Source organism: Gossypium hirsutum, chromosome D08, assembly GCF_007990345.1.
Source record: "Gossypium hirsutum isolate 1008001.06 chromosome D08, Gossypium_hirsutum_v2.1, whole genome shotgun sequence".
Lineage (NCBI taxonomy): Eukaryota > Viridiplantae > Streptophyta > Magnoliopsida > Malvales > Malvaceae > Gossypium > Gossypium hirsutum.
Window position 1 is genome coordinate 32056184 of NC_053444.1, and position 25854 is coordinate 32082037.

General features: G+C 31.4%; 2 protein-coding genes and 1 long non-coding RNA gene across 19 annotated transcripts; all 3 read right to left on the bottom strand.

Annotated features, from left to right (window-relative positions):
* Positions 1-875: 875 nt before the first annotated feature.
* LOC107908990 (spermine synthase) lies at positions 876-6053 on the bottom strand. Of its 5 annotated transcripts, none has more exons than XM_016836329.2 (11): positions 5724-6053; positions 4543-4763; positions 4411-4455; positions 4013-4089; positions 3750-3872; positions 3230-3334; positions 3062-3134; positions 2881-2952; positions 2373-2568; positions 2090-2219; positions 876-1185 (listed from the first exon to the last, which is right to left on the bottom strand). In XM_016836329.2, the coding sequence occupies exons 2-11, from the start codon at positions 4730-4732 to the stop codon at positions 1120-1122; spliced, it is 1077 nt and encodes a 358-aa protein (XP_016691818.1). In that variant the 5' UTR covers positions 4733-4763; positions 5724-6053; the 3' UTR covers positions 876-1119. The 5 variants fall into 5 exon arrangements, with proteins under 5 accessions (XP_016691818.1, XP_016691828.1, XP_016691845.1 ...); XM_016836339.2 differs by lacking the exon at positions 5724-6053 and adding an exon at positions 5359-5578; XM_016836356.2 differs by lacking the exon at positions 3750-3872.
* Positions 6054-8046: 1993 nt separating this feature from the next.
* On the bottom strand, positions 8047-11932 carry LOC107908974 (uridine nucleosidase 1). 13 transcript variants are annotated; one of them, XR_005917203.1, is made up of 8 exons: positions 11439-11932; positions 11130-11232; positions 10604-10719; positions 10489-10534; positions 9879-9972; positions 9585-9654; positions 8578-9030; positions 8047-8183 (listed from the first exon to the last, which is right to left on the bottom strand). XR_005917203.1 is itself a non-coding variant. In XM_041099169.1 (5 exons), exons 1-4 carry the CDS (start codon positions 11248-11250, stop codon positions 9927-9929), a joined length of 309 nt encoding a protein of 102 aa, XP_040955103.1. In that variant the 5' UTR covers positions 11251-11381; the 3' UTR covers positions 8047-9654; positions 9879-9926. The 13 variants fall into 13 exon arrangements, 2 of the variants coding, with proteins under 2 accessions (XP_040955103.1, XP_040955104.1); XR_005917199.1 differs by having other exon boundaries at positions 10489-10514; positions 11439-11855; XR_005917204.1 differs by having other exon boundaries at positions 8047-8874; positions 8973-9030; positions 11439-11855.
* Positions 11933-16178: 4246 nt separating this feature from the next.
* LOC121220047 (uncharacterized) lies at positions 16179-17623 on the bottom strand. The gene is made up of 2 exons (XR_005917207.1): positions 17534-17623; positions 16179-16253 (listed from the first exon to the last, which is right to left on the bottom strand). It is a non-coding gene; the product is annotated as an uncharacterized lncRNA (long non-coding RNA).
* Between the last annotated feature and the right edge of the window lie 8231 nt (positions 17624-25854).

Sequence of the window (25854 nt, forward strand, 5' to 3'; positions counted from 1 at the left end):
CAGTTAGCTAACCAGCTAAATAACTAACTGCCTATCAATTACTTTAACCCATATCATAATATTTATTTTAATTATATAAATATTAACTAGTTTTTGGTTTAAAAAATTAACTAGTTGATTTATCAAATCTGTCTAGAAATCAGCTGCCATTCCTAATTAAGAGTAAGGGAAATTAAGCCTAAGTCCTCTCCAAAATCGCTTGTTCCAACCCAAATGCGTAAATTAACAACCATAAGCCTAAGCAAACAGAGGAGAAAATTAATTTTTGAAAACTGAATATCAACCATCTTTGAATGATTTTACTTAAATATTTTCTATTATTTGACCATTTTTAAAATCATTGTTTAAAACTATTTTTAATGAAATAAACACATAATAATCAATGCCTAATTAAATCAAAAATAAAAAAAATACAACACATTATATATTGTTTTCGATGACAAATTAGGGCCAAAATGAAGCTAGATAGAATTTAAACTCGTACTATTACTGATAAAAAATATTTATATTATTATAATATTCATATTTGTATTATAACTTTTATTATTAAATATTTACAAAAAATAATATATTTATTAAAATATTTTTAATAAAATATTATGAATACTATTTAATGTTAATATTTTAATTAGATCAATATTGTAATATTTTAAAAATAACAAAGTATTATTAATATAATAATATTTAACTCAATTCAAATTAATTTTTTTTACAAAAATCATGTAAGTCATTTTTCCCAAAATTATCTCAATAACTATGGCAAGGGAAAACAATTTCCAAAAGTAAAATATTTTGGCTGCTCAATAAATCATTTTACATAAAACAAAACACAATAAAATACTAAAAAGCATTTCCCATAAACAAACAAAACTACATCAAGAAAACAAACAACACTGTAATATCATTTTTATGCTACCAATAATATGAGCTGAAGACATGAAACACATGTATGTCATCAAGCAAACACACTGCAGCATATCAATAACAGAATACAACAAAGCCCTGCACTAAGTTTTCATTGTAATAAAACAAATCGCAGGCAAAACATTTTATTTACTCTACTGCCAAATGGGAGTTATCACTACATATTTTCTTAGGACTAGGAGACGCAGATTCCTGCTAGTCGCAAAGTAGCCTCACCTCCCTCTTCAGGAATGAAGGCAACGAAAAAGCAGCCTTATGCATCTGTCAGTACAACACAATAATTACATTTCTACATCATAATTCATAACGCTATCACACTACTAAAGTACTAATACATATCTCCATCTCACAACATAACTGCATCATGTGCATTTATAGAAGAAACATTCACGCATTACCCTACATCTGTTCTAACTTGTTAATAAATGAAAAACAATACATGAAGCTTCAATAAAAAGGCCTACTCTAAACCAGCAGAAGTAGGAATAGTAGTTGCAACTTTGGTTTTCAGAGAAAAGAATCATTGAAAAAACAATCCAGCAGACCAAGATGTTAATTCATCAAGAAATGAAGCAACGCCTAATCAGTATACCTGTCAATTGCATGGATCGAATTGGTTTTGGATCAAATAAATTCAGATCATGTTCGGGTTTTAAAATTTTTGAATTATTTCAGGTTCAAATCATTTGAGTTTTCATCTGTTGCAGGATTAGGCTGTTTTGGGTTCGGGCCATTTCAGGTTCAAGTCATTTTGGGTTCAAATAATTCGAGTTTTCCAGTCGGGTTTTTCGAATTTGATCATCTCAAGTTCAGATCACCCCGGGTTGCTTGTTCAATTTATTTTGAGTTCAAGTCATTTCGGGTTCAAGTCTGCCAGGTTTGGACAATTTCAAGTTTGAGTGATTTTGGGTCTGGGTCATTTCCGGTTTGGATCATTTTCAGGTTTGGGCTTGTTGCCTTTTTATGATCATATCAGATTTGGATTTGAGTTAATCAGGTTTGCATTTTCGGGTTCAGGTCAAAATTGACAGTCTACTCATTAGTTTAGGTTCATTTCAGCACAACGAGCAGATTATATTGTTTAAGGATTTAATGTCCCAGAGCAAACATAACTTAGCACCCTGCTAAAATGAATGAAAATGGGAACTTTAAGATGAGTTCTCACCTGAGAGTTGTAATATCTAAGTTCTCTCTTATGCTGATGAGCTCCTTCTAACTTTTCAATAGGGTTAATGGGATTCAGAAAATCAACTGCTGGCCCCTCTGTCGAGCATATCAGAAAACCAATCACACCACTGCATTAAAAAAAGAAACCAGAAGTCAGAAATGAGATTCATTTGACGCCTTACCAATTGGTAAATCATAACAGATAAATTTGCCACCAAAAAATGCATCATATAATTATCTAAAAGAGAAATAAGGTGAAAAACATAGCATAATTAAAATACCTTGGATATGTTGGAACACTCGCCCATGCATAATGAACAGAACCTTTGAATATTTCGCGGCAAATAGAGATCATATCATCAATTAGATGTGTATGAAGCCACATACTCTCTGCCATGTTACATAGGACACCACCAGGCCTTAAAGCTCTAGCTAACGTATCAAAAAATGGTTTCTCTACAAGCTCTTGAGCAGGACCTACATTGCAGGAAAAAAAGAAAATTTAAAGCTCGAATATTGTCCAGCCTTGAAACAAAAATCAATTTGCAAATACCATTGTTGTAAAATCCCCTAGAGCCCTTGAAAACTAAAAGAGATCCATAACAAAGCATCTAAGCAAAGATCACCACATATATTCTTTAAGACACGGTGAAAGCATTTTCAAACTTCTAACTCTAATGTTCCATTTTTTTTTCTCATGTTGGAAGAAACGATAGATTTTTCTACTGGTATATGCAGACCTCGTCAAATTAGAAAATAAAATTATAATGGACCAAAATTACAACATACCTACAGGATCTGATGAATCAACAATGATTACATCATACTTCCCTTCTGGAACATTACGAAGAAACTCAACAGCTGTTAAGATTATGCAAGAAAAATTATCAGCTCGGGAATTATAGCTATGCTGACCACCCACAGTAAAAAATTAATATAAATAAAATGAATAAATATTGTTTTAGCCTACCATCACCAACATGAAGACAAACACGGGGGTCTTCAAATCCAGCAGCCAGTTCTGGAAAGAACTTCTTAGAAACCTAGAATAAGAGAATGTGGTAAATGTCTACTAAGTTGCATTTTTAGATATAAATTAAAATGAAAATAAAACAAGAAGAGATGCTAAATAAAATACCTCTATAACCATCCTATCTATTTCACATATATCAATGAGCTCAACAGAGCTGTGCCGAGAAATCTCTGCAAGAACCCCACCATCACCACCTCCCACAACCAGAACCTGTATTCAGTATCTAGGTAAAGTTAACACAAAACCACTTTGAAGCTAAAGTAAAATCTTTCTAGAAGTTTGGAACTAAGGTCAGATAAATAAGGTTTTTGATAAAAGCGGAAATTTGTCGCCTAATCAGGGTTCAAGCACTTTAAATGAGCCAAATAGCTTAGGGGATGTATCTCATGATTTTCTTGACAGAAAAGACTATAACCATCTAACTGCCTTTCTAGCACAAAACTTCATACAGATTGCATGATTATGCAGTACTAAAGAAAAAAATTCAAATCGCAACTTAGAAATTGAAGAAAAGAAAAGTTCGAAAAGTCCAACAATATAAATGGTATTAGCAAAGATAAAAGGGAAACTACCGACTTCCACATGGAGTGAAAAAAAAATCTATGCTTAGATAAGATGAGATTACAGTTTTGGGAGATGGAATTGAGCAAAGGGGAAGATGAGTTATCATCTCCTGATATGCACATTCATCCTTCTCAGTCAGCTGAACTATACCATCAAGAACAAGCACTTTCCCGTAGCTTGATGACTGCAGAGGAAGTATCATCATTGGCAAGAATGTGCATAACAAGCAGTCAGGCAAAAAATAAATAAAGCAAAGGGAACAGAAAGACAGGAACTAGAGGTAAAAAATTACGGAAATCATAAAGTAGAGTTAAAATAACAAACCTCAAAAACAAGAACCTCTTGATAGTCTGAACTTGCTTTGTACAAAATGCTTTCAACTTTCAGAGAATGTGCTTCTCCTGCAACAAAAATTTGGAAGATTGTCAGTATCAGTAAAGGATATGATATGATCTAATGAATGAAAGGCTGCCCCTAGTTCAACTCGAGGCTGCTAACTAAGCTCTCATTTCAAAGAATAAGTTAACTTGATAAAGTTATCAAAAGTCCAGTGGAACTCTAGCATTGTGAGAAAGTTAAGAATTGTCACTAATTACCTTTTATCAGAGTTCTTCTGTTATGATTTAATATATATTAAATCAATTATTACATGGCATCGAGAAGATAAAAGACATTTTTAAAATCAAAACATAAATAAATTAAAGAGGAACCTTAAAGCTCACCGGGCCACATAGGATTGTTGAAGTAAACCATTTTACCGGCCTTATCTACAAGTGAGGATAAATGAATCAAACCATGAAATTCTGGCAAATAGTGAAAAAGAACAGGAAAGAAAAGAATTCAAAGATGATGACCAGAAGAAGACTGAGATTCTGAGAACCACCCAGAAACAACGGTAGAATGGCATTTAGCCTCAAGCTCAGGGGCTGAAGCCCTAGCCTTCAAGCAACAAGAAGGGATAGCCTTCTGTGAACTATTCCCATTATTCCCCTTCCCATCCATAATCTTCTGGCATTCCAAACCTCTTCCTGCGTCTTCCCCCATAGATTATCTTTTTCCTCTTCGGCTCCAGCCTCTACATGTCAAAACCAATTCATAAGTTCCCTACTTATAGAAACAGAACTAACATATGCATGCATGAGCAGATTAAATCTTGTTTTCAAAAAAAAAAAAACATTTAAAAAGTTTTTTTTTCACTGAAAGAAAGTTTGTTGTAGAATGTTCAAGATGAAAAAAGCACCAGCTTTCTTGTACATCTAGCAGTAGGTTCATACATTATTTATCATTTTTTAAAAATATAACAAGCCTCAAAGAGGAAAAAGATTAATAAAAGAAAAAGCAGAGGAAAGGAGTGTGAAATAGCAGAAGACTTTTGAAGTAGAATTTCCTGGCCAATAACGCTTTTTATTATAACAATTCAAAGCTATCATCAACATTGAAAGCTGTATAAAAATTTATCACAGAGGATTTTTATATTGATTATGATGAGAAAATTATATTATACAATTCAAAGCTATGATCAATATTGAAAGCTGTATAAATAAAAGGAATATGAACAAACATAAATGCCGCTTCTAGAAGATCAAAGTAAGAAGAAGAAAAAAAACAAGCTAATTTCCACTAAGTTAGGTAATAGAACTGAAAATTTCAAATCCAACTTAGAAACTTACAGTTAGCAATAAACTTTCTTTAAATAACAATTACAGCAACTTTAACCTCAGGTTTTTCGCTTTTATTACAGAAATAAACGGATTTTTTGAAATATATATAAAGGGAAAAACCAACGCAAAGCTCCAATTCTTTCCCGTGAAATTTTCTGAGTAGAAGAATTAGGGTTTAGAAAAGCGAATTCAAAAGCAACGACTCTCCTAAAACCGATAATAAACGTCTGCTTTTTGAATGAAATGAAATAAATAAACAAAAAATAAAAAGCAAAATGACAGAACTAACACAACGGCAGTGATAATAGTAAACAATAAAAAAGCAAGCCAATGAAAAATAAAGAAGAATATTAAAAGGAAGAAGAAAATCATGCCTGGTGTTAATGTAACTCTGAACAATCTGGAAAGTCTCAAATATCGAGCGTGAATGGGAAAGAAGAAGAAGGGAAAAAAAGATATATTGAAAATCTATTTCTGGCAGCTTTGTTTTGATGAAAATGGCATTTCCGAGCCCTTGTTTATATAACCACGCGCAGCGCAAGATTAACGAAATCTTTGAACTTGCCTACTTTATTCAAAAACAGTATTACTTTTTTCTTCAATTACTGCTACACCCTTATATAGAATATTAGAACGGGTCGAAAATAAATAAAAAAATAGGAAAGCAATTGCCATAAATAAGATTCTTTTTCTAAAGGAGGCACAGCGTGGAGTAGGAAAAGAATATTGCATATCTTATATTCCAACTTCGTATACCAAAAATTTTGGTATACCACTAATGGTATAAATTAAGTAAACTAAATTAGAAGTTCGTATATCAAGATTTGTTTGGTTAGTGAATAGAGTTTTGGTCTACCATGTTTGGATAGTGAATAGAGTTTTGGTCTACCATTTATATGCTATGGATTTAAACTTTGTAAACCAATATTATATTTGATAAAATTAAAACAAATAAATAGCAAGTTCAAAATAATTTTGATTAATAAAACTAAAATTATAATAACAACCACAAAATAAAATGGTTTATTTATATTATATATAAAGTTTATGGCTGAATTTGATATCCATTAGATTGCAGGTTCAATTAATTAAAAAGTTGGGAAAAATAAAATTATTATAAAAATTTCAACTAGACAAATTCAATTTTTGATGATACTATTTTTAAAACCTTACGTCTGATTTGGAAGACAATTGAATGCACGATGCTACATTAATAACAAGACAATTCGACTAAACTCACTTGCATACAATGCAATTAAATCACGTTTACAAAAATGTCATGTGTCATTAATAATTAAACAAAGTCCCAATAAAAATAGTCTTTAGAACAAAATTCGAGCTCAAAACATCAAAAACAAAGGATAAGTGCTGAAACCTAATTTTTATGTATCGATACATGTATCAGAAATTCAAAACAATTTTGGTTCCAGAGTCCATGTATTGATACAAAGACACAATGTACCAATATATGCATACATGGATCAATACTTAAAGCCATGTACTGAATTTAGGTATAAAGTCCCGATACCTAAACTTATAAGCCTAAAAATATGTAGAAATTTGACAATTTAAGGCTCCGTTTGTTTGCCAGTAAAATGTTTTCTGGAAAATGATTTCTAGAAAATGATTTACTTTTCTCGTGTTTGGATGAATCTGTGTAAAATATTTTCTGTTGTTTGGCAGATTTCCTGAAAATATTTTCCAGAAAAGCTGTTTTTAAATATATTAATAAATTTATATTTTAAATTGTTTTTACATATATTGCAATGATTTATTTATAAATAAATAGATAAAATTAAATATATAATAATACTCAATTATTAAGCTAGAATATTAACCGTCATAAATTGAAAACAGCCAAAGTCAAATAAATTATTTGTAATTGTGTTATAAAAAAATAAAAAACAGGGATTGAATAATTATAAATTAGCTTCCAAACCACAATTAATACTAAAAATTAATAATATTATCCAAATGCATAATTAGTAGTACACCACATAATAACAACAACATTCACTACACCAAAATAGGCTTTTAGCGACGCTTTTTTAGGCCTTTAGTGGCGTTTTTTAGCGCTGCTAAAAGCATTGAAGCGCCGCAAAAAATGCCGCTAATGACAACGTCGCTAACTTTAACAGCGTTTTTGGAAAGCGACGCTAAAGACCATGACCTATAGCGGGGCTTCTCTAACAAACGCCACTAAAGACATTGACCTTTAGCGGCGCTTTCCCAAAAACGCCGCTATATCTCAAGACCTTTAACGGCACTTTTCCCACAAACGCCACTATAGCTCAAGACATTTAGCGGCGCTTTTCTCACAAACGCCGCTATAGCTCACGACCTTTAGCGGTGCTTTTCCACAAACGCCGCTATAACTCGATACCTTTAGCGGTGCTTCTCACAAAAACGCTGCTAAAAATATAACATTTAAAAAGATTATTTTAATCAAATAATATTTATTTTTATGATAAATATTATATTATGTTTTATTTTTTAAATTTGAACTTTAAATATACTTTAAGGATAAAAAAATATTATTTAAATTAAATTTTCTATGAAAATTTTAACTTTAAAACTAAATATAAAAATTAATGAATTTAGTTTTAGAATTTAAAATAATAAGTTAATAACACAATTAAAATCCAAAAGTTAGAAAAGTTGTCGTAAATATTAAAGTAAAAATAAAAATTTAGAATCAAAACTAAAATAAATAATACATATGAGAAATAGACTGACTAGTTGAACTTGCCTATGACTATACACATTGCAAGGTAATAAAAAATACAATGCAAACTACATCTGCTACATTCCTGGTTATCCAATCTTCATGTACCCTGCAGAATTGGGAAGATAATTATAGTGCATTAAAACAAAAAATGATATTGACAAGTTAAATATGAATGGGAAATAACATGAATGCAAAAATTAATACTCGAGGAAATTGACAACTTAGCTATCTCAACCATGGAAATGAATTAGATACTGAATAAGAGAGATTACAGCAATGAAACCAATGAATTCCTAGTTTACATTTGCATGTGCCACTGGACTTGTTAAGTGAAGAATGAGAACCAAATTTTTTTCAATGACTACAGGACATAAGACCAAGAGCATCAAGAGTTTCCAAACATGAAACAACTAATCTATTAAGCAAGTCAGAAAATCAACGAGCTTATTGTTTTAGCTAATAGTGGAACAAGGAGACAATTGAGATCAATTGAGACTAACCTCGGCTGAGATGCAGAAGTTTCACGACAATCAGAAAAGATCACCTTGATATACTTATAATCTTCGCACCATAAATAATCAAAGTAATAATCATCGATATTATTCACCTTGTTGCCTAACCTCACATGATAATCAAAATAAATTTTGAAACCACTCAGAAATTTTAAATAGATTACATCAACATATATTGAGCATAGCAACCTTCTAAAGAGAAAATCGAACAAATCAACTAAACGAACATAGAAAAATTGATGCTTCAAACCAAACCACCAGAATTTAATAGACATTAGCATTAGTCTGCAAATCCATCAAGTAAAGACATTAGCACAATTTAATAGAACTTTAATCTAAAAAGCAAGTACATTAAGATTCTCTAGTCTTATTTCATAATATACCCAAATATAACAGCATTTCAAAGCATAATGTTGTTATCTTGAGGTGCACCACTAATTCCTGCACAAAATAAATGATAAAAAAGGCCACAGTTCTTTAGCATAAACAACAAACAAATTAGATGAAATACAAGAATGCTTAGATGGCAAATTACAGAGACTATAGCACATTTATTTATTTAATCTCACAAATAATTTTATTTAATTGACGGATTTGAAAGGTAATTTTTTCGGGGGAAATAGTTAAGTACAATTTTAAACTTGAAATTAGTACAATTTTAAACTAGGGGAAATACAAGAATGCTTAGACGTAACATAAAGAATAGTTAGTATAATTTTAAACTTGAAATTAGAAAGATGAATAAAAACTCCAGTAAAAAATAAGACCTCTTCAAAATAAGCAAATATTTTTCCTTCTCTTTGCTAAAATAAGTCATGGGCATGGTTAAATATTACCAATTGAATTAGTTTATTGCTAATTTATATACTAAAACATGCATAAAAAATAATACTCCCACCAAATGTAGCATAAATATTTTAATTTTATCTTCATAACTTCCTTGATAAAATAATTCCATTTCCAAATTATTTGAGTTTGATGATTTAAATTCTTACCAGTAGCGCCAAATGCCTCGTGAATCTCCAAGTGCAAGAAATGAACGATATCTACAAGCTTCTCCATGACCTATGAATACAAGGCATAAAACTTCCACTGATATATATCAACTAACTTCAAAATCAAGCAGCAAAAGACACTTGTAACATTACGTACAAAAGCTCGCATACCTTTAGACTTGGAGTTCACCGCAAAAGATAAAAAGAACACCACTTTTTTTTTTTTGGAGTTCATCATAAGTATATGAAAAATGATTTAACAAAAAAGAAAATTTCATAGAGCTTTACTAGTACCTCTTCCAAAATTCTAGACCAAAGAGATTTTTTCTTCAAATTTTTCACTTATTTTGACTCTTTAACTCTGCTCTCAATATTGCAAGGCTGTCTCCTACATGACAAAATCAAAACAATCTCAATAGGAAGGGCTTAGATGACATCAACTATATTACATATATTTTCAAAGGAAACAACAATGGGATACACAGAAAACTTCACAGCAACTTTGCAAACAAAATGTCATCAGAATGAGCACTAACATGCCTAAGAAGGGCCATGATAAAGCTTACAAGTTCCTTATAACCAAAATGGAATTGGCCACAGAGGGTTTTGACTAGAAACACATAAAAACTAGCTATTACTTCTACATATCAGCAGGTTTGGAGGAGATAGGAATATATTCCCCAGTCCATCAGAGCCATGAACAAAGTCGGCAACAATCCGCCTCCCACCCTTTTCCATACAAATCAACTACAATTAGGCTATGGTAAATAAAAGATATAGTAACCCCCCCCAAAAAAAGAAGAATATCAAGGCACAATAAAGCAAGTTAAAAATTGCAGCGAGGTCCATTAGTATTCCCATGGGATTACATTGTAATTTAGGAAAGGGAAAACTGAAGATTTACCGTAAGCGGCTCGGGGCTGCCTTGTGCTACAGGAACATCAGGACACCTTGAAAAGAGGATTAAATCATGAACGTATTCCAAATGCATATGAAAACCAGAAATGAGAAGCACGTACCAGAAGTAAGGCATTACGAGTGGCATCTTCGGTTTGGACATTGCCAAATATGGTGGTCAAACCTAAGATCTCATATTCTGGATTTTGAAATGCCATAAAGATCGCCATGCTATTATCTGTTAATAAAATCACAAACGCATTCATACATTGCTCAGGGTCAAACTCAAACAAAATCTCTACATATCTAATCCTGCCAATCAATCAATCCACTCCATATTGTTTTCACATCCTTGTATAATTTAATAAAAATTTTCTGGTTTCATTATATACATATCAAAACCCGAAACTTTCCTATATAGATCTCATCACACGCCCCTAGAATAAAACTTTTCTATATAGACAGAGAGAGTCAACGTAGCTTTTTAAATCAAACTTTATGGCTTATCCCAAAATAAAACTCCCAGGACAAATATAAATTGAAAAGGTAAAATTGTTTCCTATTTCATTATAATTCTAATTTATGCAACTAAATTGGTAGCCAACCAGAGAAAAAGTAAATAAATAAATAAAAAGGAGCGAAACTGACCAATCCCGAGATCGGTATCGATAATGAGCTTGTTGCTGTTGGCATGTGAGAGTAAAAGGCCATCACTTCCGCCATTAACGACAATTCCATCGTGACAATCTTTCTTTAATTCACAATCCATATTCAACGCAATTAGAAAAACACAAAGTGGTAATAATCTAATCTAAGATTTTAATGAATATGGATGTGAATAAAAAAACAAATATACATTTTGAGTAAGATGTAGCCTATTATCTATTCAAATTGCCAAACATTAGTTTGGCCTGCAATGAAATATTGTATTCATCAAAAGGAAAAATTATATACTACCTGCTGTTGAAGATCTGGAACAAAATCCGACTTAGCATCTCTTGTTAGACATTTTCAAAGAGGGTACAGACTACTGACATTTTCAATCTTGCTTGATGTTATCAAAGTCCCAGTGAGCGGGAAGACCAGAGGATTGATACCCGGAAGACAAAACCAGGATATCAACAAACCCTTCTATCAGTTTCATCATTTCTTCTAGCGATATGTCTAGGTGATTCCATCCCATCTTCTGGTTTTCTTCCTTGAAGTCTGTTGTTGGAAATGGGAAATTTGGGGGATTTCAGCTGAAGAAAAACAAACTTTTATTTGGGGGATTTAGGGCGCACGACGGAGATGAGAAGGAGGAGTAATGAGCGGGTAACCAAAAATTTTTTTTGGGAGTGAGCGGGATTTTGATTACCTTTTATTTGCTTCCATATTTGCGTCGTTTAAAAGAAAAATGCCACTACTTAAGTTGAAATAACACCGTATTGAGAAATTGCAACCCTTGCGGCGTTTTTCCTGAAAACGCCATCAAGAAATTTAAATTTTTCTATTGAAACAGCGCCGTTTTGGGAAATTTTAATATATATAGTAGTGGCGTTTTTTGCTAAAAAAGTCGCTAAACCTCGCATATTTTTTTATATTCAATTATTGTATCTTTCATATAAATTTTACATAAAGAATTATTAAAATTTTAAGTAAATTAGAAAAATTATAAATTTTAGTTTTTTTATTTCATTTTTATTTTTGTATTTTATTTTTTTCTTATAATTTGGTCCTATCCAAATTAAATAATTACCTATATATCCATATCAAATATATCAAATGGTTTAGATTAAATATTTTTAAATATAAAAGCATTAATTAATTGCATAAATTTGTATCATTTAATAAATCTCAAATAAACCTTAAACCCTAAATTAACCATTCAATATACATAAAGTTTATCTATTATATATCTCTTAAATAATATAAACTATACTCATAATTTCAATATATTAAATTTATTATTATATCATTTACAATTATATAAGAATATATTTAATATATAAATTAAAAAAACTAATTAATCTAAACCCTAAACCTTAACCCGACCCTTGAAACCTTAAATCCCTAACTCTTAACACTTAACCCCTAACTCCTAACCCCTAAACCTTAAATCCCAACCCTTAAACCATAATTCCTAATCCATAATCCCTAAATCCATATATAATCCCCAAACCTTAAAATAGTAACTCCTAAATTGGCCTTAAATCTTGAATTAACCATATACCGTAAACCATATAAACCTAAACTATAATGATAATTAATTAAATATTTTAAAATTAATACTATCTTATCTTTTTCAATTATATATGAAATTATTTAATATATAAATTAAAAACATATTTAAAATATAAATTAAAAAAATAATTAATCTAAACCCAAAACCCTAACTCGACCTATGAATCCTTAAACCCTAAATCTCTAACTCTTAACCTCTGAACCCCTAAACCCCTAACCCTAACCCCTAAACCTTAAATCCCAACCCTTAAACCATAATCCCTAATTCATAATCCCTAAATCCATACTCCCTAAACCTTAAAATAGTAACCCCTAAACCGGTCTTAAATCTTAAATAAATCATATACCTTAAACCAAAAATCATAAACTATAGTGATAATTAATTCAATATTTTAAAATTAATACTATCTCTTTTACGAGTATATAAAAAAAATTTTAATATATAAATTAAAAAATAATCAGTAATCATGTACCCAAAAAACTTTAAAATTATTTTAAATAATAGTATTTTAATTTTTCCATGTGTTTTATTTCAAATTATTTCCACATGTTATTATTTTTTTCTGAAGATTTTAAATATTCAATTAGAAATAAATTGAATTTTATTTAATTAATATAAATAAACCAATTAATATAAAATGTTTTTAGCGGCGCTTTTTCAAAAACGCCGCTAAAGCCCCTAACATTAGCGGTGCTTTCCCAAAAACGCCGCTAAAACCCATAGCATTAGCAGCGCTTTCCCAAAAACGCCGCTAAAGCCCCCAGCATTAATGACGCTTTTTCAAAAACGCCGCTAAAGCACCGAGCATTAGTAGTGCTTTTTCAAAAACGCCGCTAAAGCACCGAGCATTAGCGGCGTTTTTTCAGAAATGCCGCTAAAGCATCGAGTATTAGCTGCGTTTTTTCAAAAACGCCGCTAAAGCCCCAAATTTGTTAGAAAACGACGCAGTTGGGCTTTGGTTTTTTGTGGCATTTTTTGAAAAACGCCGCTAATGCTAGATCTTTAGTGGCGATTTCCATAAAGCGCCGCTAATGCTCGATTTTTACCGACGTTTTTTGTCCAAACGCCACTAAAAGTGCCGCTAAAAGCCTATTTTAGTGTAGTGATTGTCCAAGTGCATAACTAATATTACACCACATTAAAAGTATCAATATTTTCAACCCTGAGAAAATTTTTGAAGCTAAATTTTTTTATGCTTCTTACTTTAAACTAAAAAAGCTTTGGCCTTGGATTCATGACTCACTAGATAATCAAACATAGAACACAGGAAGTCATCACCAAATCCTTCTCCCTCCATCGATTTCACTTCTTTGTAAAGATGTGGTGTCTTATCCGCAGTAAATTGTTCCAAAGCATTAGCAATGTTGCCAAGTTGTTCACCCACAAATTTAATTTGTTCATCAACGACACTTTCTTGAACATTTTTCTTTTACGTTTGGATGTGCCAGATGAAGATACTTTTGTTCTTACCTCTTCAGTCTCTTCATTGTCGCAGTCTATAGGCACTGAATCTTGGTTACCATCATCCAAATCTATGTCAGCAAATGTTCTGGCAAAACTCCCTGTTGCCATATCTTTGGCAACAACCAAAGTCATTTCATCATAATGATCAATGCTTTTATTCAAAAATAGTTCATACTTCTTGTGTGCTTGTTGGATATTATACACAATTAGAATAACAAGTAAAAAACAATTGAAATATACTTAACATATATATACATATATTACCATCGTGCTGCATCATATGTCGCTCTATCACATGTGATCATTTTCATGTTATCATCCCATCCAAAACCACTTTCACCCCGAATTGTGCATATAACCTGCCACTAGTTTTTTACAATTCTCAAATGATTTTCCACATGCTTCGCATCGCATTGGACTTGAAATCTTTCAGAAATAGCTTTAGCAACTCAATTAATAGAAACTGCTTTAAAAGTATTAGAAGGCTTATTTCCTCTCTAGGCCTCCTCTGCTAGAATTTCAAGAAAAAGATGTTCCATCGGTTTTGTCCACCTAAATTACTTGGAGGTCCCTTCTTTGTTGCCCTTACCCATTCTACATTAATAATTGTCATTATCAATCATTTCAATATCCAACAAGCTTAAAACATAATAAATTCAATATCTAACAAGCTTAAAACATAATCAATATCTAACAAATTCAAGACATAATAATTTCAAAATCCAACAAACTAAAATTTCAATATCATTATCCAACCAACATTAAAAAAAAACAATTTTAATACTAAAACATATATAACATAGAAACAATTACCCTAAGCCTTAAACCTACCTAATATTTCTAACCATATAATTAGTCCACAAAGTTTGTGCAATTTCGTCTCTCTTAGCAGACCATTCTCTTGCTTCTTCTCTTTTTTCTCGCTCCGTAAGAGTTGGTATTATCAAATCAAACTCAGGCTCCTTGTATAATCTTTGACTAAGTAAATCACCAGGATCAACTCCTATTATATGATTATGAATGATACAACAAGCCAAAACTATATCTACTTGAGTTTGAAAATTCCAAAATGGTTCAGCATCTAATACATGAAACCGTTTCTTCAAAATCCCAAAAACACGTTCAATAGTGATTCGTAATGATGAATGACGAAGATTAAAGAGTTCCTTTGCATTTTCAGGCCCTCTGAGCACTAAACTCTTTTAAATGATATCGGACACCACGATATGGGTTAATATATCCATTTCGGATGCCATATCCAGCATCAGTAAGATAATATTTACCTACAATTTTACAAAATACAATTAATATTAATAAATTATGAGCTTACTAGAACTATTTTGTATTTAATGATAATTATTACCTTCCGAAATTCTTAATCCTCCTGGGCGTGAAAGTGCATCACTTAAAATACGAGAATCATGTGCACTACTTTCCCAACCAACTAGAACATAGGAAAATTTCAAATCAAATGTAATGGCAGCCAATACATTTTGTGTCGTCCCCCCTTTACGGCTACGAAATCTTCCTTGAATGCTAAGTGGAACGGATGCACGAACATGAGTTCTATCTAATGCTCCAATACAATCTTTAAAATAAGGATAAAACCTTGGATTGTTTCTGGTTTCACTAGGAGTTGACTCATCAAGTAATCTAATAACTAGTTTATACAATTTCAAAATAGCTCTCAATACAACTCTAAAGTAACGGTGAACTGTCTCAGTTGATCTATAATATCTAGATCCAATCACTCGAAACGTTACATTATGACCAATTATATGTAAAAATATAACTACTTGCTCCCTAATATTCACAGATTTAGTTGATTGTAACAAATTACTCCTACTAAGAATATCACACAAATTAAAAAATGTGATCGATCTCATCCTTATCACATCAATACAATGCAGGTCACCACTATATAAAATACTATTAATATAATTTCCTCTTTCATAATCTCAATTCACAAGAGGGTGAGAAGCAATTTCCTTCCTAGTTTTTAATTTTTGAATCCAAAGAGCCCCAAAAGCTAAAATTGAAGCCACGACTCCGACAATTGCATTTTGATCTTGATTACGATCCATCTACACAAAATAATGCCACACAAACATTTGATCACTACAAAAAAGATGTAATATTTTCATAAGATCACATATATGACTAAAAGTTACCATGACTAAAGTGCATACATACATGTCAAGCTAATTATAATTGCATTAATAATTTTTTGAGAAATTAAGCTACTTTCTTTGTACCAATACTTCAATAAATATTAATATATACAATACTTTAGATCGATTTAAAATTTTACATGCATGACAAGTACAAGTATATTGATGAATTCAATGGTTAGTTCGTTAAAATATTAATCATATCAGTATTAGTTTTTAAATATATTATTTTAATTATTTTTTGGTATCACGTAATCAAAATTTTTTTATTTAAAGATTGCATATTCTTGGGCATATATACTTAGCTGTCAAAACGGAACCCAATGGAACTGATTATAAAGTATATTTTTTTATTAAAAAGTTAGATACATAAAAACAGAGGTGGCGACAGAGGCTGTCAAGTATTTTTGCCTCCCTCACAAATAGAAAAAAAAATAATTATTCTTTAATTTATAAAAATTTGAAAGCTATAAAAGTAGTACAATAATAAAATTATATTATAATATTTGCAAAATTTTATAACTCAATTTTGGTCCCTCCATAAAAATTAAATAAGGTTTTTCTTTCTTCAGATTTCATAGTCTGAAAATTCATCAAAAAATATTTTTTCTTAGTAGATAAACATCCTACAAAACATTTCAGATAAATATTCATTAATAAAAATAACCCCTATGCAACGTTACTGGAGCTTATGGATATTCATGAGGCATGGTTAGATTCTTTTCAAAACATTGAATAGTCAATTTTTTATGTTGTATTCATCTATAACGGCTAGCAAGTGGCACATGTATACAATCAACTAGAAATTCTAAGCAATACCCAATGCTCTGAATCACACAATAACTTCACTAACTCAATAATCAAAAGCTACAGAGAACTAAGATCAATTGGATATTTACCCTCACACTCAGTAAATAATTCACGACAAACTAATATAACAAAAAATGCCTTGAATATAAATAGGGAACAAGTAAAAAGGTCCCCAAAGGACACGCTTCAATGTTATCATATTAACTTTCAAAAAATATGTTATCATATTATGTAATATTTTCTCCAATGCATCGGAATTCATTTCATTAATAGTCAACTACTACATTTAAAATAAATAATCCATTATCATAGTTTACTTAAGGCACTTGCCAGTAAAACCCATATGAATGTAAAATCATGATTGAACCACCAATTCAATTTACCTTTTATTTAAATAAGTTTCTAAACTGTATAACTCCTTTATGTAAATCACCTCTCATGCATCAAAACAAAAATTGCTACTAAGGTTATTTGCCCATCTCTACAGCACAAATTTAATAAAACAAACATATCAGAATCAGAATCATGAATCAGAGATTGATAAAGTTAGAAATCAGGGTTTATGTGTGGAAAAACCTTTTACAACCATATCATTAACACATTATGACTTATGATAGAATCATAGTTCAAAAAAGTTAGCCCAACAAATAAAGTTCAGCAAAATAATCAAACTCGAGCAGAAGAACACTGCCATTTATTTTACTATACTTCCAGCTGAGCAACAGACTAAAAAGATATATAATATATATCAATAAATTAAATATCAATCTCAGTGAGATTATAACTTAAGATAACCAAGACTACTTAACTGGCTGAATTCAATGTGATCTCAAATGGAGGATACTTATGGATCATAGTAGTCCGTAAGAAAGCATTCCCATTTGAATTATTCCCTAATCGTTGCTCTTGTGTTCCTAGCATTTTTTACCATGGCACAAGGATACGAATAATTGCCTTCAAATTCACTTTCCTTACTTCAATTATCATGTCTATTATATTTGGAACATATGTCCCAACTCCCAACAGTATATACATACATATACATGGCTCATATTATTACTGTAATAAAAAATTGAAAAACATATATGTGAATGTACGTATGTATGTATGTATGTATGTATGCTGCCTTTACACCACATAATATTCCCATCCATCTCATCCACAGTAACTTTCAAAATATTTCCCAATTTAACCTTGCTTTAAAGTTTGGCCACTTGTTTTTCTTAGATTCTTCAAGACTATCTCCAAAAGTAAATCCATGCACTCTCTCAAGGCCTAAACACAGAGATTGGAAATAGTACAATTAATATGCATAATATATATAATTAAAGCACTTCACGTCAAACTCATGCAATGAGGAAACAAGGTAGTGATAGTTGCCCAAGAACATCAAATAAAAAAAATGTGGAAGCAAATAGAGGGAACCTGGTTGAGTAACTTAGGAATGAAGCAAAAGTTTTAGCCAAATGAAGATGTGGAGGTCTACGCTGTACATAGTAGCAAACTAGCCTCACTCTGCTCTAGAAATATAAAGCATCGCTTGTAAGATAGAGCCATTATAGGGTGAAAGGCTCAAACTTAGTAAATAAAGGTGGATGTGGACTATAAACAACAGAATCAGTAAGCAAACGAAATTTAGTCTCACTCTCTTCTGGAACACCTAAACGAGGTTGTGAAGAGAACCATTTGAGGGTGAAGTGTTCAAACTTAGCAAACAATGGAGGAAAAAAAACTATAAATAATAGAATCTCATCGACGTAACAAAGCTCAATTACATATCTCTGTTTCAACAAAACATAAACATGTCTGAAATCGTATCACAAGGTCTTATAACACAATCTAGCTACTTGTAACATATTTTATTATCCAATTGACTGAAGTTAAATTTGTAAACGGATATACAGATATCAACTAATTATCCAATATAATGGTGCATAAGCACATAATTAGGTACATAATAATGAATCGCCAATGGGTGTTTAACATGACTTAATCCAACCAATTCTCAAGGTTGCAAAAAACAACACAAAAACAAATCTCTAAGAGCACAATAATAACCTATAACATAAGAACTCAAATCGTATTCTATGACGTGTCAACTACACCAGAAAACTATTCAAAATTGTTTAATAGACTAATTAACCTATTTAATATGTGTTAACATCAAGAATAAAGTAAACAACATTGCTTCAAAGATAAATTTGGCATTCAAGCACATGCATACTTCACATTCAACTAGCATAACCATGCATCATTTTATATTAATATAACTTTTTAGTATTTAATTTTATTAGTAATTATTTTAAATATGTTAATCATGATGCTTGTATATAATTTTTTTAATATAATTAAATTAACCAAAAAATAACAAAAAAAAACTTGATATTTGCCAAAAAAAAAATTTCTTTAAATCAATCTCTAAGAAATAAATGGATCCCGAGTTGAAATTTTTGAACTAAAATCTAAAACGTATTAGTGATTTAAATTATTCAATTTTAATTTAAGTATTTAGATATTGTCATTCAATTTGTAGTTAAAACAAAAAGTTTAAATTATTATTTTTCATCCAAACTTATTTAATTTTTTTATTATAATATTGTAATTATCAAATAGTTAAAATATTTTACCTATTTAGAGAGCATTCGTGATAATTTAAATTATTTAGAATATATATATTAACATTATTTAATGAACTAAAAACAAATACTTAAAAACATGTTAATAACTAGTATCTATAAAAACACAAGTTTAAAAAAACTTTTGAATTGATAAAAATACCTTTTATGATTTATTATATTAGTACATTAACATTTAAATGATATTTTATTTTTATTATTAAATTTTAAATATTATAAAAATATCTGCTAAGTATAAAAGTACATTTTCCCTACATTTACCCATAAGCTCTCCAAACTCTAAAATTGAAGGATCAATGCATTTTGCATTTCGCATTTCGATTATCATTTCTATCGAGAATTGTGAGTTATGAACCCACACTAAAACCTTTCAAACACAGTGTTCATTATCTCTCCAGTTTATGAGATAGTCACAATCGTCTCTTAAAGTTAATTCAATTTCAATTCAAAAAAGTGCGCGTTGGATTGGAGTTGTTTGGCATACAGTTGGGAAAACGAGTCGGTCATCTGCGGAGTACAAGTTCTCACGAACAAATTTACGTGTCCAGGTGGGTAAGGGCTAGTTGGACCTCCGTCAAGGGAGATAGTGATTGGATTTAAACGACCCATACGGTTGAGGCCGTTAATTTGAGTTGGGCTTTTCTAGATCGCAAGGCTGTCGAGATCTTAAATGGCGGACGTGTGTTACGTAGTTAGATAATCAGTACGGGTTGGTTTGCAGGTCGTACCGGAACCAACTACACAAGGAAAAGTTGGCAGTTGGGACGTCTTTGATCACTATAACTAACTTATCATTTAGAAAGGAAAATCTAATTTCAAGGATCGATTCGATTTCGAAATGTACTGGGGTTGAGGCTAAGCATTAATATATTTGATTCACCAATTTAATTTAATTTCCTTAATTTTATTTTGCAATCATAATTCTGTTGTTATTTTATTTTATTTTATATTTGTTTGTTTGTTTATTTTCTTTATCAACTAAAATTCCTCTTTTAATTTTTTTCCAACTCTGCAACACATAGGTTGTGGGCACGACAACTACCTAGACTTAGGAATCTAGTTACGTAAACAGGAAAATTAAGAGTTACAATCCTTGTGGGATCGACCCTACTACTTTATACTACTATTCAATTAAGTTAGAGAGTAGAAAATTATATTTGGTGGTTTCGACGCTCATCAAATTTTGGCGTTATTTTTGGGGATTGAAAATAATTCTAATTTTCATTTATTTTACTTATGACCAGGTTAGAATCGAGAACCTTAGAATTTGAATTGAAAATTAAGAAATTAGCTCGAACACTACGAAGAGAAGCTATTCGACGCAGAAAACAACTACAAGTGAGAGAATTTGAATAAGAAACATTGTCTTACATAGAAGACATTTACGATACATTCAGTAAACTAGAAGAAATGGTGAATCAAATCATTTGACAGCTTGCTGCAGCACCGGATAAGCAACAACCGTTATGCATAACTTATCCGATTAAAATCGAGATTAATTCATTTATTGCCCACTTTTTGCAGTTTGCAAAATGGAACCCCCAGACTCATCTTAATGTGTTCCACATGGTTTACTTAAGCATTAAACCTTAGGGAGTAACCGAAGATCAAATTAAACTTCGAGCTTTTCCTTTCTCGTTAGCCGACTTTGCTAGAGAATGACTATTTTATTTACCTCCAAGACCTGTTAATACATGGTCTGATATGTCTTGTTTGTTTCTTGATAAGTTCTTTCCAGCAGCTCGAGCAGCCAAATTAAGGAGAGATATTTTCAAAATATGACAAAATGAGACAAAGTCACTTTTTGACTATTGGGAATGATACAAGATGTTGTGTGCAAGTTTCCCACAACATGGCCTTACTAACTAATCACTTCTTCAATATTTTTATGAGGGGTTACTCCTTATGGAAATGAAGATGATTGACGTCACTAGTAGAGGGACACTTGTTAAATGACTCTTCAAAGAGTAAGGGAATTAATTTCGACCATGACTGTGAATTCTTAATAATTACTACCAACTACAGAACCCACAAGATGGGTTCAGTGGTTAAGTAATCCATCATTAGAAGATAAAATCGATAAGCTCATTAATGTAGTTCAAAATTTGCTTATAAGAAAAATGAACCTAGTTCGGTTATACAGGATTTGTGCCATGCTTGATCATCCGACAGATTCGTGTCCAATCTTACACAATGACACAACAACATAAATAGATGTCATTAGGAACTTCCCATGGCCAACTCAAATTCGTTATGATCCACATTCGAATACTTACAATGTAGGATGGAGGGATCACCCAAATCTGAGCTATGGATCAAACCCCTGATACAATCAACTGTATCAGCCAAGGCCACGTCCGTCTTAAAAATTTCAACCCCTAAAGTCTTCTCTTGAAACCATAGTAGAGAGGTTAGTCGTTAGCACCGAAAAGTTCCAACAAAAAATTGAAGCGCACCTACAAGAAATAGATCATCAAACAAGTAAGCTTTCACTTACGATCAATCGATTGGAGTCCCAAGGGAAATTGTCATCTCAAACTGAGCCAAATCCACGACAAAATGTAAGTGCTATGAACTTAAATAATGGAAAAGTTTTTGGGCCAACACCTACCACGAATTGTGACCAAGAAACTGTTGGATCGCCGGCACCGCTATGGCGCAGCGAAAAATAAAAATCCGGTGATCCTAACCAGGGATCCATGTGTGAGGAACGAATCGGGGTGAAAGAGGTTGCGAAATTACCTAATATTTATTCAAAGTAGACAGCAACACCTCAACAACGAGTAGTCTGATCTGCTGTCGAACCAAACCGCAATCTATCGTGATTCCGGCCTCTACGTAATCCACCCAGTTGACTATGAACGGAAGGAATCCCCAAAACAGTTTTGAGAGTTATTTTTCTTTGAAGGCTGCTAGACTCAAACAAAGAAAAACGGGATTATATATATCCTTTTGTTTTAGGGTTTTTTTAAGAATTAAATAAATATAATAATATTTTAATCCGAAAATTATAATTACATTAATTATAATATAAGTTCGGTAAACCATATATTTATTTGAATTCTTATGCTAACCAAATTCATGTCCTCACTATACGTACAACAACCTTGTACATAATGTGTTGGAAATTTGATTACCGAATTAAATTAATTCTATAATTAATTTAATTCAAGCGACCCCAAAAACAATACCAACTATGGTTTATTCAGTTCATTTCAACTATAGGGTGTGACCTTGTAGGTTCTTGTAACGTTAGCAGTAACACTAGAATGATTCTAATGCTACGAACAATAAGTGGCATCTAGCAATGCATCATTGCTACCTAAGTCACAAGAGATCATGATTCGACATAACCTTTTTATGATTAACCTTTTATACAATAATCCTTAAGTCCTTTATCTCTGGATTGGACACAAGTCATGGAATAGTCACACTTGTATTGTCCATTCCATGTTCCTTGATATCTTAAGCAGACTACGATATACAAATAAGTATGACATCTAATATCAACTTATTTGAGCATGGCCATGCATTTCTAGTCTCACTTAATCAAGTGGCCTAAGATATTACTCCTATTATGTAGGAGGGACTTATCCTATATCGACCAACCATATCCCTCTACATAGATTGTGGTATATCCAACATCAGTCTTTATAGAATAACCAGTTACGGTGTACGTTTGACTGTATCAAAATATACAACTCACGATGTTGGGATTATGATGGTCTCAAGTCTGAGGATCATATAAATATTAATCATTATGAGTAATGTCGTGACAATTACATAATAATCCAAGAAACATACTCATAACGGGTCAGTCCAATATGTTATTCTCTAACACACATATTCATGTAATGATTCTGACATTCCATATCAATGACAACTCTTTATCATCAATCAACTACACGTTAGTCTTAATGCATTATCGTTGTCCTATCCAACAATAATACTTGACTAAGGAACTTTTAAGAATAATCATATTATTCTCAGGACATTATTATAAAACAATTTATTTATATACACAGAAAAGAAACTGAAATAATAATGGTAACGCCTTATATTAATAAACATGATAAATCAAGTATGTTATTACAACCATCTCATGATTGATCTTTGGGCATACTCTAACAGAAACTAGATGGGAAAAACAAAAACATGATCCAACAGCTACTACGAAATCAGCACCACAAAAACCATTTGTGGTACCATCCCCATTCCCTAGAAGCTTGTCTAATGTAGAAAGGAGTGAGAAGAGAGAGAAATCCTAGAGACATTCTAAAAATTTAAAATTAACATACCCCTACTTGATATGAAAAAGTAAGTTCCACGTTATGCTAAATTTTTAAAAGAATTGTACACTAGCAAGAAGAAGCTCATGGGTAAGGAAATAGTAGGTGTAGGAGAAAACATCTTTTCGGTTTTACGAAGAAAAATTCTGCCTAAGTGTAAGGACCAAGATATGTTTGCTATATCTTGCAAAATAGGTAATGTTGGCATTAAAAAGGCCATGTGTGATTTAGGTGCATCTATTAACATTATGCCTTTATCTATTTTTAAATTACTAAATATGGGTCTTTTGAAAGAAATAGGGTGATCATCCAATTAGCAGATAGGTTAATTGTGTATCCGAAAGGGGTGTTGGAAAATATTCTCGTCAAGGTAAATGAACTAATATTTCTTACAGATTTTTACATCGTTGACATGGAGGATGACAAATTAAAAAATTCTTCTGATATTTTACTCGAGAGACCATTGTTAAGCACCACGCAAACGAAAATTGATGTTCAGAGTGGAACACTCACTATGGAATTCGATGGTGAAGTGGTTAAGTTTAATGTTTATGAGGACATGGGCCGCCCTTGTGCAAGGACGAATGTCTCTAGTATTCATATAGTGCCTAAGAAAATCGATGTGATTGTAATTAAAAAATTTGGAAATGAATATCAGAAATTACACATTCAAGAGTTCAAGGAAATTCGGCATAATGTGTATGAAAATGCTCAAATTTATAAAGACAAAATCAAAACATTTCATGATCAGAAGATATCCTTAAAAAATTTCCAATAGGACAAAAGGTGCTGCTTTATGATCCCACACTAAGGATCTTTCTAGGTAAACTTCGAACCAAATGGCTAGGTCTTTTCGTTATTGCTTAATTGTTTCCTCATGGTGCCGTCGAAATTAAGAACGAGGAATCCAGAAAGTGCTTCAAGGTCAATGGGCAAAGGTTGGATCCTTTTTACAAGAACTTCCAGCTGCACATGGTGGAAGAATTAATTCTCAAGGAACCAAACAAATAACACTCAGGTCATCGAGCTAACAACGTTAAACAAAAGCGCTTTTTGTGAGGCAACCCATAAATATTTATTTCAATTTATTTAATTTTGAATTCGATTTAGTTTATGTTGAAAATAAAAAAATAATAATAAGATTATTATTTAATTTATTTTAATGTGCTACTTTCTAGGAATAATGATGGAAGCTCAAATTTCAAATATCCTCGCTATATTGCAAATATGTCATTTCCACCTCCATTTGCTAAATTTAACATACACAGGGAGTACAATTTACCCTTCTCTTTCGCTATTCTTTTAATTTGCACATTGAAGGCAATGTGGGCTAAGTCGGAGGACATGTCATGTTATTTCTTCTTTACATGCGTTAATTCGTATATTAAGATTATTCCTTAATTCGTTTCAAAAATGAACATCTAATTCATATGCTTGGTTTATTTAAATAATTGGGTAATTCATGAATAACTATTTGTTACTTACTTTGATCAACAAGTATTTTGTAGAGTTAAAAATGTTATGGCTAAGTCAACATTTCATAAAAATTGTTGGCTCTTTAAACTTGCCTAATAAAAGTACTCAGTCTCATTTAAGTAAAAAAAAAAAGAGTAAAAAAATTTCGTTAATGACTTAGTTAAGAGTGAAGATTTCAGAAATGTGACCAAATTGAGTAATCGAGATAAGGTGTTTGGGTTGTCATCTCATTTTGCATATAAAATTTTGAGTGACGAACGGAAACTTGTAACACTCCGCTAACCGAGCTACCTTGAGTAAGGA